This window comes from Podarcis cretensis, assembly GCF_951804945.1.
Source record: "Podarcis cretensis genome assembly, chromosome: Z".
NCBI classification, from domain to species: Eukaryota; Metazoa; Chordata; class Lepidosauria; order Squamata; family Lacertidae; genus Podarcis; species Podarcis cretensis.
This window is the reverse complement of record NC_137184.1, coordinates 49,572,134-49,590,037: the sequence shown is the minus strand read 5'-3', so window position 1 is coordinate 49,590,037 and position 17,904 is coordinate 49,572,134. Positions and strand designations below refer to the sequence as shown.

At 46.5% G+C, this 17,904-nt stretch overlaps 1 protein-coding gene across 1 annotated transcript in view; it reads left to right on the top strand.

Moving 5' to 3' along the window:
• Positions 1–17,610, top strand: part of GPC4 (glypican 4) — a 107,618-nt gene extending 90,008 nt beyond the window's left edge. The window contains exons 4-9 of the mRNA XM_079962808.1: positions 457–622; positions 9,318–9,448; positions 9,958–10,104; positions 11,568–11,704; positions 13,065–13,240; positions 15,082–17,610. Of these exons, the coding sequence (XP_079818934.1) occupies positions 457–622; positions 9,318–9,448; positions 9,958–10,104; positions 11,568–11,704; positions 13,065–13,240; positions 15,082–15,296 (972 nt within the window). The 3' untranslated portion in view covers positions 15,297–17,610. The remainder of the gene's footprint in view (positions 1–456; positions 623–9,317; positions 9,449–9,957; positions 10,105–11,567; positions 11,705–13,064; positions 13,241–15,081) is intronic.
• The last annotated feature ends 294 nt before the right edge of the window (positions 17,611–17,904 follow it).

Sequence of the window (17,904 nt, the reverse complement as noted above, 5' to 3'; positions counted from 1 at the left end):
CTGCTGCTGCTGCTGCTGCTGCTGCTGCTGCTGCACCACCAGCACACAATTTCCGTTCTCATCCTGGGGCAAAGTTGTCAACTCGGGGTGACTCTTCCAGGTTAGCGGAGTTTGTAACCTGAATCGTTTGTAACCTGAGGCGTTTGTAACTTGAGGTACCACTCTACTCCTTCCCTCCTCCAGCTGCTTTTCTTCATGGCAAGGCGCGGGGGAGACTAGTGTGGCCCCGTCCATGGGCTGGTGAAGGAGCAGCTGGTCCTGCTGTTGCTTTCCTTGTCCCACTCTGTTCCTTTTTCCTTTTGTGCTGTGTCTGTTAGATACTGAGTCTGCTGTATCTTTTGGTATCAGTGCTTAGAAAATAGTAGGCACTTTATAAATGATAAAGACAAAATAGTTCTGTCTGTGGTTCTCCTCCTGGCCCCTCCACCCATGCTTTTATTTTTGTTCTCTGCAAAGGTCAACCCCACACCGCAGGGGGCCCAAGCCTTGCTGAAGATGATGTACTGTCCGTTCTGCCAAGGCCTAGTTGCTGTCAAGCCGTGTTACAACTACTGTTTCAATGTCATGAGGGGCTGCCTCGCCAACCAAGGCGAGCTGGACACGGAGTGGAATAACTTCATAGGTGAGTGGCTCTTGTTTGTTCAGTTTATTTAAACCAGGCAATGGAGAATTAACAAAATGAAACAAACCCCCGTGTGATTTAATTAATTATTTAGAAAAGTGTATATAGACTGCTTAATAAAAACAGAACAACATGGCTGGCATAAATTGATAAGGTGTTGCCCAAGAATAGGGATCCCAGGAAGGTTGTCAGCTAGGGGAAAGAACAAGAGATAGGTTAATAAATAAGGTTAAGGTACAAAGAAGTCAGACTCCTCTAGATTTACACCAAACCACAAGAATTAAGACTAGTTGCTTAGTTCTTTAGCTAGCTTTTTAACTAGTAATGGACCCAAATATAAGCATTTTGAAGCATAGAAGTTTACACTTACTTTTTGACACTGAAAGTGTTGAAAGTCCTTATTTGTTAGTTCAGTGTGCTGTGGCACCTGGAGTGCCTTGAAGGATGGTCAGGGATGCTGCAGACAACAGGGGCTGCAGGGGAGGACTCCCAAGGAGAGGGGAGAGGAGAGGAGGCTGAGGGAACACACCACAAGGGAATGTGTTCAAAAAGGGGTGAGGGGCTGCTGGCTCTGCAGGCAAGGGGGGACATAACTGGGCTTCTCAGGTTCAGAGCATGTTTTCCCTACTAGGCACCTGAGCCCCCAGGGGAGTCGCAGAAACAATGTAGTTGGTCAAGGGAGCTGTAGACTCAAAAAGATTGAAAAGCTCTGTATGAGTGGATCTCTCTCCCCCTCGCCCCATATAATTTAATTTAATTATTTTTCTCTCGGTTTCCGCCACTCCCCTTACCTTTTAAGAGCCATGCTGTATAAAGTGTGATATCGCACCTGGCTGAATTTTCTGACAGCATTTTACTGAACAGCTCTAAGCACTGTATCCAAAACAATATAAAGTAACGATCCACAATACTTAAAAGGCCAATGTCCAACAAGACTAAGGTTCCTTATCCCTTCTTTAGGCCTTTTGAATATTTTTAGTTCCATTGGGATGCAACTGAAATTTTCTGCTCCAGGCATCTAAATAGCTGGCCCTGTTATCAGTGGAGCAGGGAGAGGACATCTGAGCCTTCTGGGAAACCCACCCTAAGTAGCTCTGGGATTACAATTCCCAGGGTCCTTTGGGGAAATCCTGGGAACAGGGGTGGACAAATGTGTCAAAGTTGGTTTCTCCCGCTTTCTAACTTTTCTAGTATATGTTCATTTTGCTACTCTCCCACATCAGTCTGGATCTCTCTTTTTAAAAGTCCTTGTGAAAATTCACCAGCATTTTAGTACAGTGGACGCTCGGGTTGTGAACCTGATCTGTGTGGGATGCACATTCGCAACCCGCAGCATTCGCAACCCGCAGCGGTGCGTCTGCGCATGTGCAAAGCGTGATTTAGCGCTTCTGCTCATGCACGACCACTGAAACCCGGAAGTAACCCGTTCCGGTACTTCTGGGTTTTGGCGGTCCATAACCCAAAAAAAACGCAACCTGAAGCCTCTGTAACCCGAGGTATGGATGTACTTGTTTATCCTTAGGGACACATTTTTGTGTGCAATTTTTCCTTATACATTGCATTGTTTTATGTTTCTGTTCTTCTTCTATGTTTATGTTTCATTGTTCCTCTTATCATTAGGATCATTAAATGTGTTGCCTGCTCTTCATCCAGGGCAGGTTGCAAACATTTAAATTTTGTTGTTAGAAACAGTTAAAACCATTTACAGTCACAGAAACAGAGCCAGTCCTGTTGTTTTTCCACTAATACATGCAGATGTGTGTGAGTGTGTGTTTGCTTGTTTGTTTTATAACCAGATATACACATTTTTACGGGATGTGGGTGGCGCTGTGGGTTAAACCACAGAGCCTAGGACTTGCCGATCAGAAGGTCAGCGGTTCAAATCCCTGTGATGGGGTGAGCTCCCGTTGCTCGGTCCCTGCTCCTGCCAACCTAGCAGCTCGAAAGCACGTCAAAGTGCATTTCCGTGCGCTGCTCTGGTTTGCCAGAAGTGGCTTAGTCATGCTGGCCACATGACCCAGAAATACTGTCTGTGGACAAATGTTGGCTCCCTCGGCCAGTAAAGCAAGATGAGCACTGCAACCCCAGAGTCGGTCACGACTTGACCTAATGGTCAGGGGTCCCTTTACCTTTACCTTTACACATTTTTAAAACAGTGGTTTTGGTCAGAGAGCTGCACCGCAAAATGCGAAGTACTGTACACATTTTGTTAGGTAGTTGCATCTTGGTAAAAAGTAGAGGTTCATGTTAAAAGGTGATCTGAACTGAATTTCTCACCCCACCCCATCATTCCCTGAGAACTTGGTAGCGGAGATGACAAGGCTTGCAGATGCTGTAGCAGGAACTTCTTCCAGGTAGCCAAGACACAGTTACACTCTAGTAATGGCCCTTTTCATGGGCTAAAAACCTTTCTAGATTCCCTTGCCAGGCTGTTCTAGCCATGGCTCCGGATGATTTTCCCTCCCTCCCTCCCTCCCTCCCTCCCTCCCTCCCTCTCTCTCTTTCTGTGTGTGTGTGCAGGGGTGTTATTTGGCATAGAGGCCTGATATCCCTTCCTCTTGGGGCTTGTTACAGAGGCTTGCCTTGTCCTGCGCCTCTGCACCGAGCCTTCAGAAGCCCAGTTTCACCAAAGAGGATGTGAGCACACTAGCCAATTCATCCAAGACCATAACCAGAAGAGCTCAGGGCTGAAAAGAGTTGCAGCAAAAAAGTGCAGAATGTTTCAAAGGAGAAGGGCTGAGTGCCAGGAAGCTCGACAAAGGAGGACAGTCTGCTAATTGTAGGGGCCTCTGTACCACTCACAATGGCTCAAGAGGCAAAGCTCCTTGTGAGGAGGGAAGGCAGGAGCACTGGCAAAACAAGAGAGCCAGTGTCGTGTAGTGGTTAGAGTGCCTGCCTAGGACCTGAGGGTCTTTGGTTCAAATTCCCACTGGGTGGCTTTGGGCCAGTCACTGCTTCAAAGGGCTGTTGTTATGGGGAGGAGTGTCAGGAGCCAGTCAGGACCAGGTCAGAATGAAAAACACTGGTGTCAGTGAAGTTAACGCTTTATTGAAAAAAAACCAAAACAGTGCAGGCCTAGAAACTCTTCCCAGTAGGGGCAGTTACAGGGACTGAAGGAGAGATTCCCTGGCTTCTTCACCAGCCTGCTTCCTCTCCGCATCTTGGCCGCCCTCCTCTGCAGCCTCTGCTTCTGCCTCAATGTTTTCCTGCTCTCTGCCCCAGCCTCTTCCTGCTCACTAAACCTTGTTGCCTCTTCAGCTGATGACACCTTCTCCTCCCAGCCTGGTCCCTCGTCTCCCTCTGACCATTTATCATCATCCAGTCCCCTGGCTCTGAGCCTTCTTCCCTCGAGGGTTCCCTTGGGGGTTCCCCAGCTGGTGCCTCCCACGCACTCCTCTGCACCCAGCCTGTCCATGGCACTCAGCCATTGAGAGCTTGTAGGCAGATGTTGCTGGTCAGAGCCAATGAAACTGAGTCAACAGACAAACATTCTGACTTGCTGCTAGACAGCAGCTTCCACTGCTCAGGTGTTCAGCAAATGCCTGATGAAACAGGTGGAGGGATGAGTTAGTTCACCACCTTGTGGAAGAGAGTCTATAGCTCTGGTGCCACAGCCAAGAATGTCCTGCCTCCAAGTCACAGCAGACCAGTCTTCATAAAGCCACCTGTCCCATCATTGCATCCCCAGATGTTGCCAGGGCTGCCTGCCCCTGAGCATTGTCCATGCAAGCTGGAGGTTTGTGGGGGTGTTGCACTGCAACAACATCTGGGGATGACCCAAGGCTGAGGAAGGCTGCCTTAAAAGGAATCCAGCAGGTGCCAGGTCTTAATTGTAGGGGGAGGGGAGGAATGTACACATGAGAGGAGGCATTTCCCCCACCCCCAGGTAAACAAGCATACAGCTCTTACTGCTGTTCCAAACCATTGCCCTCGGGCACCTTGCTTCCTCCTCTACCCAGCCTCCGCCCACCTCCTCAGTTGTGTAAGTCTAAAGCCCTCTTGTCCTGAACCACAGCCCAATGCTGTTGAGGGGGGGAGGGGGGATTTACCATTCATCATGATTTGCTGGCAGGCAAGATCTTAGCGGGAGCAAGGATGTAGTCATTCCCATGCACCTTTAACGCATCTCCCTCGCTAAATCCTGGCATTTAAAAAGGGAAAACTTCACCCTCCTTCAAAAATGCCATCTGTCTCCCACCTGATTCATTATGGGTGGGGGTTGCAATAAAATGTATTTCTTCTTGGCCCATCCCTTTCAGCCCCCTGCCAGCACAGAAAGAGTTTCCATCTGTATCCTTCCTCTGAGAGCAGAATTGTGCTTATCTCTGAATGCTTTGCGCTGGCAACTTGGATTGCTCCTCTCTCTCTCTCTCTCTCTCTCCCTCCCTCCCTCCCTCCCTCCCTCCCTCCCTCCTGTCCTCTCCTCTGCCCCCACCCCCACTCTCCCCTCCCAGCCTGAATAAGGATGGCATGCCTGAGTGGTGATTTGTGTGCTGCCATGACAATTGCAGGTCACAAAGGCCCCGATTCAGGAATGCTCTGCTTAGCCACGAGGTTGGACAAAGACACCACATAACCCAGAGATCGATTCTTTCTTCTCTTCTTCTGCCCCCACCCACCCCCAAGTCTCTCTTTCAAATTTATTGATTATTTTGAAAAACAAACCAACAAGAATACCACTTTTTGTGTGTGTATCTTTTTTACAGTGTCTATCTATCTATCTATCTATCTATCTATCTATCTATCATCTATCTATCATCTATCTATAGTAAACCAAGACATTTTCTCTTGGCTGTAACAGGGGCAGCCTTGTTCGCTCACCAAGGCAGCTCTGAGCATTGCTCTAAGTCATGCTCTGCTTTCCTGTGGAATGCTTCCATTTTGCTGTCACATCAAAAGCCATTTCCCCCTCTTCACCCCCAGTACAATGAGGGATATTCATGGGAGCAGTCATTGCTCAGAAAGGCTGAAAGCTGAGCGTTATGGGAGCCAGCGCAGTTCCATCTCAGGCTATGCCTTGCTCAGCTGTCCCATCCCTTGCTCTGCATTTACTGAAGTTCTTTAGTCGGTCCATTTGCCCTTCCTGGGTGGGCAGCTTTGCAGGTGGGCACTGCATCTCCCCTATGCACTGGTCTATTGCTGGCCAGATCGAACACCTGCTGCCAAATTGGCCAATAGTGGTGGGGGGGGGGGGTTTCAGTGACATGCGCCATTGCTTACCTCAGTGCCCATGGCCAAACTTTTCACATCTGCAACCAATAAAGTTGTGGCATTATTTGATCCCAAAAATCCAATAAGCTGTGTGGTGTCTGGTTATTTGCAGCTTCAGGAATAGGGTTAGAATCATAGAATCATAGAATCATAGAGTTGGAAGAGACCACAAGGGCCATCGAGTCCAACCCCCTGCCAAGCAGGAAACACCATCAGAGCACTCCTGACATATGGTTGTCAAGCCTCTGCTTAAAGACCTCCAAAGAAGGAGACTCCACCACACTCCTTGGCAGCAAATTCCACTGTCAAACAGCTCTTACTGTCAGGAAGTTCTTCCTAATGTTTAGGTGGAATCTTCTTTCTTGTAGTTTGGAGCCATTGCTCCGTGTCCGCTTCTCTGGAGCAGCAGAAAACAACCTTTCTCCCTCCTCTATGTGACATCCTTTTATATATTTGAACATGGCTATCATATCACCCCTTAACCTCCTCTTCTCCAGGCTAAACATGCCCAGCTCCCTTAGCCGTTCCTCATAAGGCATCGTTTCCAGGCCTTTGACCATTTTGGTTGCCCTCCTCTGGACACGTTCGAGTTTGTCAGTGTCCTTCTTGAACTGTGGTGCCCAGAACTGGACACAGTACTCCAGGTGAGGTCTGACCAGAGCAGAATACAGTGGCACTATTACTTCCCTTGATCTAGATGCTATACTCCTATTGATGCAGCGGCTTTTTTAGCTGCCGCATCACACTGTTGGCTCATGTCAAGTTTGTGGTCAACCAAGACTCCTAGATCCTTTTCACATGTACTGCTCTCAAGCCAGGTGTCACCCATCTTGTATTTGTGCCTCTCATTTTTTTTGCCCAAGTGCATTACTTTACATTTCTCCCTGTTAAAATTCATCTTGTTTGTTTTGGCCCAGTTCTCTAATCTGTCAAGGTCGTTTTGAAGTGTGATCCTGTCCTCTGGGGTGTTAGCCACCCCTCCCAGTTTGGTGTCATCTGCAAATTTGATCAGGATGCCCTTGAGTCCATCATCCAAGTCATTGATAAAGATGTTGAATTAGACCGGGCCCAAGACAGAACCCTGTGGCACCCCACTAGTCACTCTTCTCCAGGATGAAGAGGAACCATTGATGAGCACCCTTTGGGTTCGGTCAGTCAGCCAGTTACAAATCCACTGAGTGGTAGCATAGTCAAGACCGCATTTTACCAGCTTCTTTACAAGAATATCATGGGGCACCTTGTCAAATGCCTTGCTGAAATCAAGGTAGGCTACATCCACTGCGTTCCCTTCATCTACCAGGCTTGTAATTCTGTCAAAAAACGAGATCAGGTTAGTCTGACATGACTTATTTTTCAGAAATCCATGCTGAATATTGGTGATCACAGCATTCCTTTCTAGGTGCTCACAGACTGTTTGCTTAATGATCTGCTCCAGAATCTTCCCTGGTATTGATGTCAGACTGACTGGGCGGTAATTATTTGGGTCCTCTCTTTTCCCCTTTTTGAAAATAGGGACAACATTTGCCCTCCTCCAGTCTGCCGGGACTTCGCCTGTTCTCCAGGAATTCTCAAAGATGACTGCCAGTGGTTCTGAGATCACATCTGCCAGTTCTTTTAATACTCTTGGATGCAGTTCATCTGGCCCTGGAGACTTGAATACATCTAGACTAGCCAAGTATTCTTGTACTATCTCCTTAGTTATTCTGGGCTGTGTTTCCTCTGCTGAATCATTTGCTCCAAATTCTTCAGGTCGGGCATTGTTTTCTTTATCGGGTTGTCACAGGGCCTCGCCATGCAAACATGGAGTGAGGATGAGCATGGTTTGCATTGGTGCTTAGCAGGCACTCATGGGTAATGCAGAAGGTCTGTGCCTTGGAAGGGAGTGGCTGCCTCTTCCCTTGCACATATCCGTTTTTCACAAGCCTTTCTGAAATCACCAAGATGGGGTTTGGCATAGGGGCCACTTCATTTGGCCTGCGGCTACAAAGAGTCTTCTTTCAGCTTTAGGAGCAGTTGTGGCACGGCAAATTCAGATGTGCAAGGTCCCTTCATGATAGTCACAGGCTTGTCCACAAGCACTTTCCTAAGATTATACAAATGCCTTACAACTATGCAGCAATACTAACTAGAGATGCATTGCAATTATCACTGCCTGCATGGCCTTTCTGCTAGATCTACTTGTGTTCATTGCATGTACACAGGTAAATGATTTGGAGTGCTCCAATATCTTATTTTGGAGTGACTTAAGAAGTTCTAATGTGCTTAAAAGGGCTTGCGCAGCACTTTCTTGAAACAGAAGCACCTTGTGTCCCCAGTGTTCTCAAATGCTTCTTGGAGCATACAAAACAGCTCTTCTTTAGAGTTCTTCCCGTGCCCCTTCTCCAGAGTGATCCTGGGAGTCAATCCTCAGTGTCTGATGGGCTCCAAACAGCACAAGGGGTGAGAAGACTCCGTGGCTAGAAAGCTTTCCTTCCATGCTGATTGGGCGGCTGCAGGGTGCTGGAAACAGGAGCCCTGCTGCAAGGATAGAAATGGGTCTTCAACCACTACACCTCTACTTGGGATCACAAGAACAGCCTGGCTGCTGGATCGGGTCCATTTAGTCCAACACCCTGAGGCTGGCCAGGTGCCACTTTCGGAAGCCTGGAAGCAGAACTTGAGCACTATCCCTGAATTTTGCTCCTCAGCAACCAGTATTCCGAGCCATAAAACACTCAGTTTCCTTAATGTTCCTCGGCTGATTCCTGCCACCAATAAGCTAACAATGTAAATATATACAAGGGATGGAAGCCCTTCAGCGGAGAGGGTGTGTGCATGGGTGTTCTGATTTTTTTATATATATAAAAAGAAATGAAACAGGAAAACTTGAAACGCAGCATGAATAAACAAGGCAGATGGTATTATTTATTTTAGACAATCTGCTCTGATTGCAAAATTTCAGGGGAGGGTGCAGTTTGAAGAGCCTGGAATCTCTCCCTCCCCCTGGGGCTTAGAAGGCAAATGGGGAGGGGGAGGCAAGCAGGAAGTCCATATGGGAACTGGTGTGAGGAAGTGGAAAGCTGGGCAAAAAGCAGACGTTTAGCTGCCTTCCTTGGTTTCTGAAACGATGGGATGCCTACCTAGAGAATGTTCCAGATTTTGACGTTGTTTACTCTCCTTGTTTCATCAGCATGAGCAGGAGAGGTGCTATTGGGAAGCTGGTGTGGTGGGGGGGGCAGTATAATAGATTGTAACTGGGTATCCAGTGGCTCACAAATTGCCTTTCCCTGCCCCCTCGCTAGCAAACCCGTAATGTGAAAAAGCTCAGCAAGACCAGCAGAGTAAGCAGGCCTTTCGGTAGTTTTGTGACATCAGTGGCCAACATGGTCATGTTGGCTGGGATTGCAATGCTGTCCAAAACATCTGGAGGGTACTCGGGTGGGGAGGATTGGCTCATTGCATCTGCCACAACCCTCCACCCCACTGTTCCTGTATTCTGCCTCAGATTCCATGCTCATGGTGGCGGAGAGGCTGGAGGGCCCTTTCAACATTGAATCCGTCATGGACCCGATTGATGTGAAGATCTCTGATGCCATAATGAACATGCAGGAGAACAGCATGCAGGTCTCCCAAAAGGTATGGTGAGGGCATTTTGCATTTGGAGAGAGAGAGAAAGAGAGAGAAACTCATCTTAATGAAACCAAGGTTTCCAAGCCACGAGGCACCATGACCTCACTATAATTATGAATTACTTTTTAATTATTTATTTTTCCATCTCTTGACATTTTTTTTAAAAAAATGTAAGTACATTAGTTTGGTTGGATTGCATAATTTGAGTTGTCAAATTACTGGATTTTTTTTTTTAATGGGGGAATGAATGTTTGTTTTTTAAGGCAGGAGCAGAAACTGAAAGCTCAAGGGATAAAGTTGTCTACTTTTCAAGGTTAAACCATCCCTATAAAGAGTCAGGATGCTGAGCTGGTCAGCTAGCAGTTGCTGTGCTAAATCAGAAAACATCTGTATTGCAGTCTAGCATGTTAACTTCAAACTACTGGCACAATGGCTGCAAGAAGTGGGCAGGAGGTAAGAACAAAGATGCACAAAATCAAACTTCTGATACTGTTATGTGTCTCCCGTCGGTTTAGGTTTTCCAAGGGTGTGGGCAGCCCAAGACACTTGCGCAGAGCCGGACGTCTCGCTCCATTTCAGAAAGCAGCTTCAGTGCCCGTTTCAGACCCTACAACCCAGAGGAGAGGCCGACCACAGCAGCTGGCACCAGCTTAGATAGACTGGTGGGTATACAGAGATCTGTGGTGTGTGGTTCAACATGACTAGGAATGGGGGTCTTCTCTCCCCTGCATAGAGCAGCGCTGCCGAGCTGGAGCCCACAGGCCTGAAGGCTCATTATTGTTATTATTTATTACATTTCTACACCACCCGTCATCAGTGGGTCACAGGGCGGTTTACAGTATAAAACCTCAGTGGTACTAGACTTAGTAACGAACAAAACAACACCCCCCACACACTTTGCCTGGTAGAAGAGGAATGTTTTTGCCTGATGCCAAAATATATGTAATGAAGGCACCAGGCAAGCCTCCCTGGGGAGAGCATGCCACAAACGGGGAGCCACCACAGAAAAGGCCTGTTCTTGTGTTGCTGCTCACTGGGCCTCTCATGGAGGAGGCACATGAAGAAGGCTGCAGTCCTGAGCCGTGATCTGGCCTAACAAGCCTTTTCGGCTGGCCTGTCAATGGCTTCAGCAGCAGCACTGAACAAAGCGTCGCTGACATTGATTGGATCAAAATGCAATGCTCTGGAAAAATGAAGGAGCTCTTCAGTCTGTTTCAAAGTTTCCCATGGAGCAGCAGGCACCAGAGGCTGTAAAAGCTGCTTTTAAGAAACGTTTTCTCTTCAGTCCCTGTTTGTGGGCTTTCTAGGAGCATCTGGTTGACCGCTAGGAGGCTTGGTCCTGCTCTAGATGGACCTTGCGTCTGATCCGCTTTTCTCACAGTGGCCACTCAGATGACTTTGGAAAGCTGAGCAAAACAGCAACTCTCCTCCTTTCAGTTCCCAGCTATTGGTATTCAGAGGACACTGCTTCCAGCTGTGGAGGCAGAACATAGCTTCATGGCTGGTAACCGTGGGTAGCCTTATCCTTCACAGATTTCTCTAATCCTCTTTTTAAAGCCATCCAAGCTGGGTGCCCTTTTGGCAGCACAAAAGCTGTTTGCCTGCCAACTTCGTTAAGAGACCCCAAGTTCCAGCGCTGTGAGAGAGGGAAGGGGAATAGCTCAGTGTGGTGTAGTGGTTAAGAGTGGTGGACTCTTAATCTGGGGAACCGGGTTCGCTTCCCCGCTCCTCCACATGCAGCTGCTGGGTGACCTTGGGCCAGTCACACTTCTCTGAAGTCTCTCAGCCCCACTCATCTCACAGAGTGTTTGTTGTGGGGGAGGAAGGGAAAGGAGAATGTTAGCCGCTTTGAGACTCCTACGGGTAGTGATAAAGCAGGACATCAAATCCAAATCTTCTTCTTCTTCTCAATGGCAGAGCATCTTCTCTGCATGCAGAAGGTCCCAGACTCCCCAGGTAGGGCTGAGGGGACAACGACTCCAGCCTGGAACCCTGGAGAGCCACTGCCTGTCAGTGCAGACAATGCTGAACTAGATGGATCAGTGGCATAAGCCAGCTTCTTTTTCCCGGGGTTGTTTTGCTGAGCAAAAGAAGAGTAACTTTGATGATACTCTTTGACCAACAGGTGACAGATGTGAAGGAAAGGCTCAAGCAGGCCAAGAAATTCTGGTCCTCCCTTCCCAGCAATATCTGTAGCAATGAGAAGATGGCTGCTGACAGCATCAATGAAGAAGAGTGCTGGAACGGAAGTGACAAAAGCAGGTTTGGAAGAAGCCCCATTCCTCCTTTCATAGAATCATGGAATTGTAGGGTTGGAAGGGACCAGAAGGGCCATCTAGTCCAGCCACCTGACAATGCAGGGATCATAGCTGCATAATCCCTGGCAGGTGGCCATCCAATCTCTCTTTAAAAACCTCAAATGAAACCTCAAACCTTTCAAGGTAGTCTGTTCCATTGTCAAGCAGCTCATACCCTCAGAATGTTCTTCCTAATGTTTAGGTGGAATCTCCTTTCTTTTAATTGGAATGCATTGGTTCAGGATTCAGATTCCAGACAGGAACCCTGTGTTAGGTAGGTGTGTTAGTCTGGTGGAAAAATAAAATAACAGAATGCCTCATTCTCACATAAAACTAAGCCGTGGCTTGCTAACAAACCACGAGTTGTCCCAGAGGAGATTAAACAAGCTGTGATATGTGTTTCCAAAACTCAGTTCATTTCCCAGCTGCACTTGCCTCATGCCTTTGTGGCTTGGTGAGCATTCGGAGTGGCCAAATGAACCATGGTTAATGCCAATGCAATGCCAAACCATAGTTTAAAAATCTAAGAACTTGCAAGCCTACAACAAACCATGGCTTCAGATCATGGTTTGCTGGCAGTAAGCACACCATAGTTTAGTGGCTGGGCAGCATTCACACATGGTTTAAACCATGGTTTAATATAAAATGGTTCAATAAATGCTGCATTAGCATTTGTGTGAACCTGGCCAAAGAGGCTAACAAGCTTTCATTGGCATTTGGTTGGCTTGCTGGACTAGATGAGCTGTTGGCCTGATCTAGAACCCTCTTCAGATGCATGAAGTGCAATCCTGAGTTACAGGTGTGTGTGTCGATAGATAGATAGATGATAGATAGATAGATAGATAGATGATAGATAGATAGATAGATAGATAGATAGATAGATAGATAGATAGAAGGTAGGTAGATAAACACAGAGTTTGTGGGACAGTGGTGGTGGTGAATTGTAAGCAGTGAGGTCAAAAATACAAAAAAAATATAGGCAACTGTAGTTGCAGTAATAACAGTGGCCATTCACAAACAGTTGCTAATGATGACTCATTCAACCTGGCATTGGAAAGTTATTAATGCATGTAGGGCAGCTGAAGTTTCCAGGTATGACTGGAGATGCCCCCTGTGGAAACTCTACCGGTTAGTGTAGACAATATTGAGCTTGGTGGACAAATGGTCTAACTTTGTATAAGGCAACTTTCTATGTTCTTGAGCAGACAAGAGGGGTGTGAAGACAACGTCACCTCTCCCACTGTCTGTTCCATTCATCCCTCATCATGACCATTGCTGACCGTTGACTGAGTGGCCTCTGATGGAGTGAATGCTGTTTCTCACAGGTATGTCTACGCAGTGACAGCAAACGGCTTAGCCAACCAGGCAACCAATCCTGAAGTGCAAGTTGACACCTTGAAGCCAGACATGGTGATTCGCCGGCAAATCATGGCTCTCCGTGTGATGACCAATAAGATGAAGAATGCCTACAACGGGAATGATGTTGACTTCATTGATATAAGTAAGTGCAGATGAGTTTTCCCAAGGCAAGGAGAGAGAACCTGAGGCTTGCCAGATGTTGCTGGATTCCAGCACCCATCATTCCAGACAACTGACCACGCTGTTGGGAGCTGTAGCCCATTGACTTTTGGAGAATGCCAGGCTCCTGGCCATATATCTAGAGCTTATTGAAGTTCTAGGATGCCTGGGGGGTCTGTTTCTGCAAAATGGAGGGGTGCGTAGGATTCATCTGCATTCCTCTGATTTTCCTAGAGATCTGACTGGGTGTTGGAAGCGTGGAAAGAATTTACCAGTTTTGTTGTCGTTTAGTCGTGTCCAACTCTTTGTGACCCCCTGGACCAGAGCACGCCAGGCACTTCTGTCTTCCACTGCCTCCCGCAGTTTAGTCAAACTCATGCTGGTAGCTTCGAGAACATGTCCAACCATCTCGTCCTCTGTCGTCCCCTTCTCCTTGTGCCCTCCATCTTTCCCAACATCAGGGTCTTTTCCAGGGAGTCTTCTCTTCTCATGAGGTGGCCCAAGTTTTGGAGCCTCAGCTTCACGATCTGTCCTTCCAGTGAGCACTCAGGGCTGATTTCCTTCAGAAATCTTCTTGCAGTCCATGAGACTCTGAAGAGTCTCCTCCAGCACCATAATTCAAAAGCATCAATTCTTTGGCCATCAGCCTTCTTTATGGTCCAGCTCTCACTTCCATACATCACTACTGGGAAAACCATAGCTTTTACTATACGGACCTTTGTTGGCAAGGTGATGTCTCTGCTTTTTAAGATTTACCAATTTACCATGTGGCAAAATGATGCGAGCCTGACTAGTGGTAGAATGCAGAGCATGAGAGTGATCACTTGGTGAACAGCCTTTCATTCTGCAGATATGGGCGTTGGAGGCAACTGGAAGCAAGTCCCATAAACTTGGGCCCACAGAGCTCCTTGCAGAGATGAGCCATACATTCAGGTCCTGGGGGACCACTAACAGTGACTCCCCGGAAGGCCTCAGTAATCAGTCAGGGATATAATGAATCAAATTGTTAAGAATCTTGTAACGGAATACAAAAACTGTAGACCTGGCCCTTGAGCTTATTTGGCAGCCTGGGTAGACTTTTGAGCCCTGGAGTTAGGTGCCGGCAAGAGTCTGTCCCCATCAACAGTCTAGCCGCAGTGTTTTGCACCTGCTGGAGCACCAAACCAGGCTCAAAGGTGAATTGCAATTTTTGAGTCTGGAGTTGATGGGCTTCCTTAACAAAAAGAGTGGGGAGGTGCTGGCCCAGTCTGGATGACGTTTGCTCTGCACTGCATATGTTGAACTTTAAAACTTTCAATTTCCAAAAAAGAGAGGGTGTTAAAAAGTTGTAGTAAGGCTTAGGAATTGAAAAGATATTTTGATTAAATAAACATAATTTGGTGTTGCTTGGTAAGTAAAATGTGTGTAGAATTGCATAGAAATCATTAAAAATGATTGCCAAGTACTTGCAGTTATATATTAATATATATATATTATTGTTGTTGTTGTTTACCATTATCTGACATTTTCAAAAGGCAATATTAAAATTCTTTGGTTTTCCTAAAGCAGATTCAAATTCCTCATACCCAAAAACGTATTTTTAAATACCCCCTGACTGAAGAAATTTGCAAAAATTATATCCCCCCCATCTAAAATAACACACCCTGAATTGCACTTGTTGATTGCAGCTGACTCCTGTCCAAATTTTGCCTCTTGCCTCTTTGGTGAGGAGGTGGTAGATGGGTTTTGCTCCCTGTTCAGGCTCCTCCAAACTCATAATATGGTGAATCTGAATAGAATGCTAGAATTGTAGAGCTAAACAAACTGTCTGTGCAATTCTTCCAGGTGATGAAAGTAGCGGAGAAGGCAGTGGAAGTGGCTGTGACATGCAGCAGTGCTCTCCCGAATTTGTGTTCAACGCAACAGAAGTCAAACAGAACACCAACAAAATGGACAAGAATGCCAGCCCCGGCAGTGCCTCCCCCAGGGTGGCCTCCTTAGAAGCACCTCTCCTCTTCAGCACCCTCTTTTTCCTGGCCATGCAGAGACAGTGGAGATAACTGTGCCACTCCTTTCTTTCTTTTACTTTTTGAGGGTGGAAAATGACTGCTATTAAAACGAAACAGGCACCCGAATAGGCACCCGATTTCACTTTTGTACCATCTAGTGACTTGGAGGGGGGCAGGGAGGAGGGGTGTGTGATTTGTAAGTTAATGGACAGCAGTGTACAGTTTTTACCATGTTGCCGCTGGGTTTCATGAGTTTTTCCAAGATCTATCTCTCTCTTCTCTCTCTCTCTCTCTCTCTCAATTTTTGGGAAGGGGAAGATGAACGTGAGGATTTGGACCAGTTAGTCTGACCTGTTGACTGAGAAACCACAATAGATGTGGTGAACTAAGTTGTATATACAGGCCTGTAGGTAGCATTGCTTTTGTGTTGTTGTTTTTGTTGTTTTTAAATAGCCCATTTCTCTCTTGGCTCGCCACCAACCCCTTTCCTTTTATTTTATTTTAGCCTGTTCCCTGCAAAACAAATGGCTGAACCAGAGTCCTATCTTGGCATGTATCAAGGATGATACCAAAACACACACACACAAAAACCCAACCCACATGAAATTATCTGTACAGAAGCAAAAGGTTTTTTTTAAAAAAAAAAATCATCATATTTCATGGGCAGTGAAAGAAGCTGCCTCTCAAGCAAACAGACACTTCTTTGTATAATGTTGAGTTCCCACATGTATCCATTACGCTCAGATGCCTTACCTAGGAGAGGAAAGGGGCTAATTTCTTTGTGGGGTGTTCCAATCTTTAGAACAGAATGTGAACGGTTAGCTTTTGCACACCTTGTTCCCAGCTGTGGAAAGCAAATCATCATCTCCGCCAGCCCTTCCCCAAGAAATTACCCAGGTGCATTTATGGCAGTGGTTCCCAGCTGGTGTTCCACAGGCTCCCAACTACCATAAGAGATACCAAAATTTTCAAAAGTAGGAGGTCCATGGCTTGGCTTTTGAAAATGGGGGGGGGGGAGGTCTGCAGCTAATTGGGAACCATTGATATATGGGGTTCTGCCCCTCCCCCAGCTTAGAAGAGATTCCACACCCTCCCAGCACCCAATTTTTAACTGGAGCAAACATTTGGCTTCCAGAAGCCCTTCCTAGTTTTGACAGTGTGGTCCCTAGGTACAATATCTGCTATGCTTCCTTGGTGTCAAACTGGGACTGCTACTCTGCAAGCTGTTTCACACAGGGAAATAGATTTAGGTCCCATCTGCTCTATACTTTTAAAGCAGTATCATATCACTTTATGACTTCAACCACGGCTTCTTCCAAAGAATCATTGGATCCATAGTTCACTAAGCATTCTGAAAGTTGTTAGGAGACCCCTGCTCCCCTCCCAGAGCTACAAATCCCAGAGTGGTTTAACAGTTGATCCCTCTTCCCACAGAGTTCTGGGAATTGTAGCTCTGTTGAGGGGAACAGGGGGTCTCCTAACAACTATCGGTATCCTTAGCAAACTGCAGCTCCCAGTATTCTTTGTAGGAAGCTATGACTTGAAGCCATAAAGTGATATGATAGTGGTTTGAATGTATACTGCTTTTCTCACCAAATGGAAAATGGGAAGACTGGTCCATGTGATGTGTTTAGACCTCTTCTAGATGTTTTGGATCACAGCTCCAGCCTTCATGGCCAACGGTTAGGGAAGATGGTTGTCACAGTCAACAGTGACTGAGGGGTATATAGGCCACATTAACAGCTGGTGGGTTTTTAATGGGTTTCCAGGAGCAGAATATTAGGCAACAGGTGAGGGTGAGAGATTTTACCGAGAGGGAAAGGAAGGAGGCTGATGTGAGGCAAGATTTGCAACCTTCTTTCTTGGAAGATCCCACTTACCTCTAACCTCAGAGGGGGCAATACTGAGGCAACGGGAAACTCCTGGATAAATGTATATATTTTTATATTGGGGGGGGGGGAAGGGGTGAACAAATAAAATCACTTTAAATAGAATGATACATGTGAAGTCTGCAGGAAGACTAAAAACTTTTCTGGAAGTTTCTCCCTAGTTCAGCCATCGTTGTGTCGCTCTGACTCTGAGAACAATTGGCTGAGGGTAAAAGAGAAAGAATGAACAAGGAACATCATGAGAGGGGATTTATTGCTATCCTGTGTTGTAAGCGGGGTGTGTGTGTGTTCGGGTTGTTCCTTCTATTTTTATACTGAAACATTAATTGCTTGGTAGACCAGGGTTGGGATTTTTGTTCACATCCCCCACCCCCCGCACTGAACCCCCCCAAAAGAAGAACTTTTATATAAAAGACAGAATTGTATTGGCTGAGATACTAAATAAATTGCTCCTGAGAGGCATAATATTTCCAGAAGTAGCCATTTATTTATTAAAACACCATGTTACTAAGCCAGACATAATTCTGGCTAGATGTTTGGTGTTTCTATTGGTTGGGGTTTTTTGCGGGGGGTGGAGGGGTCTGGTTGCTGAAAGCTGGTCACAGAAAACCTGAGAAAGGTTATAAATGTATGCATGGGAAGGAGCGGGGTGAATTGTAAATAACTGTTGCTTTAAGGAGTTGTGGGGGGAAATGTGCCGGTGACTAAGAAACTACCTCATTTCTGAGGAATTTCCCTCCCAAAGTTTTTTATTTTGTTTTTAGTGCTGT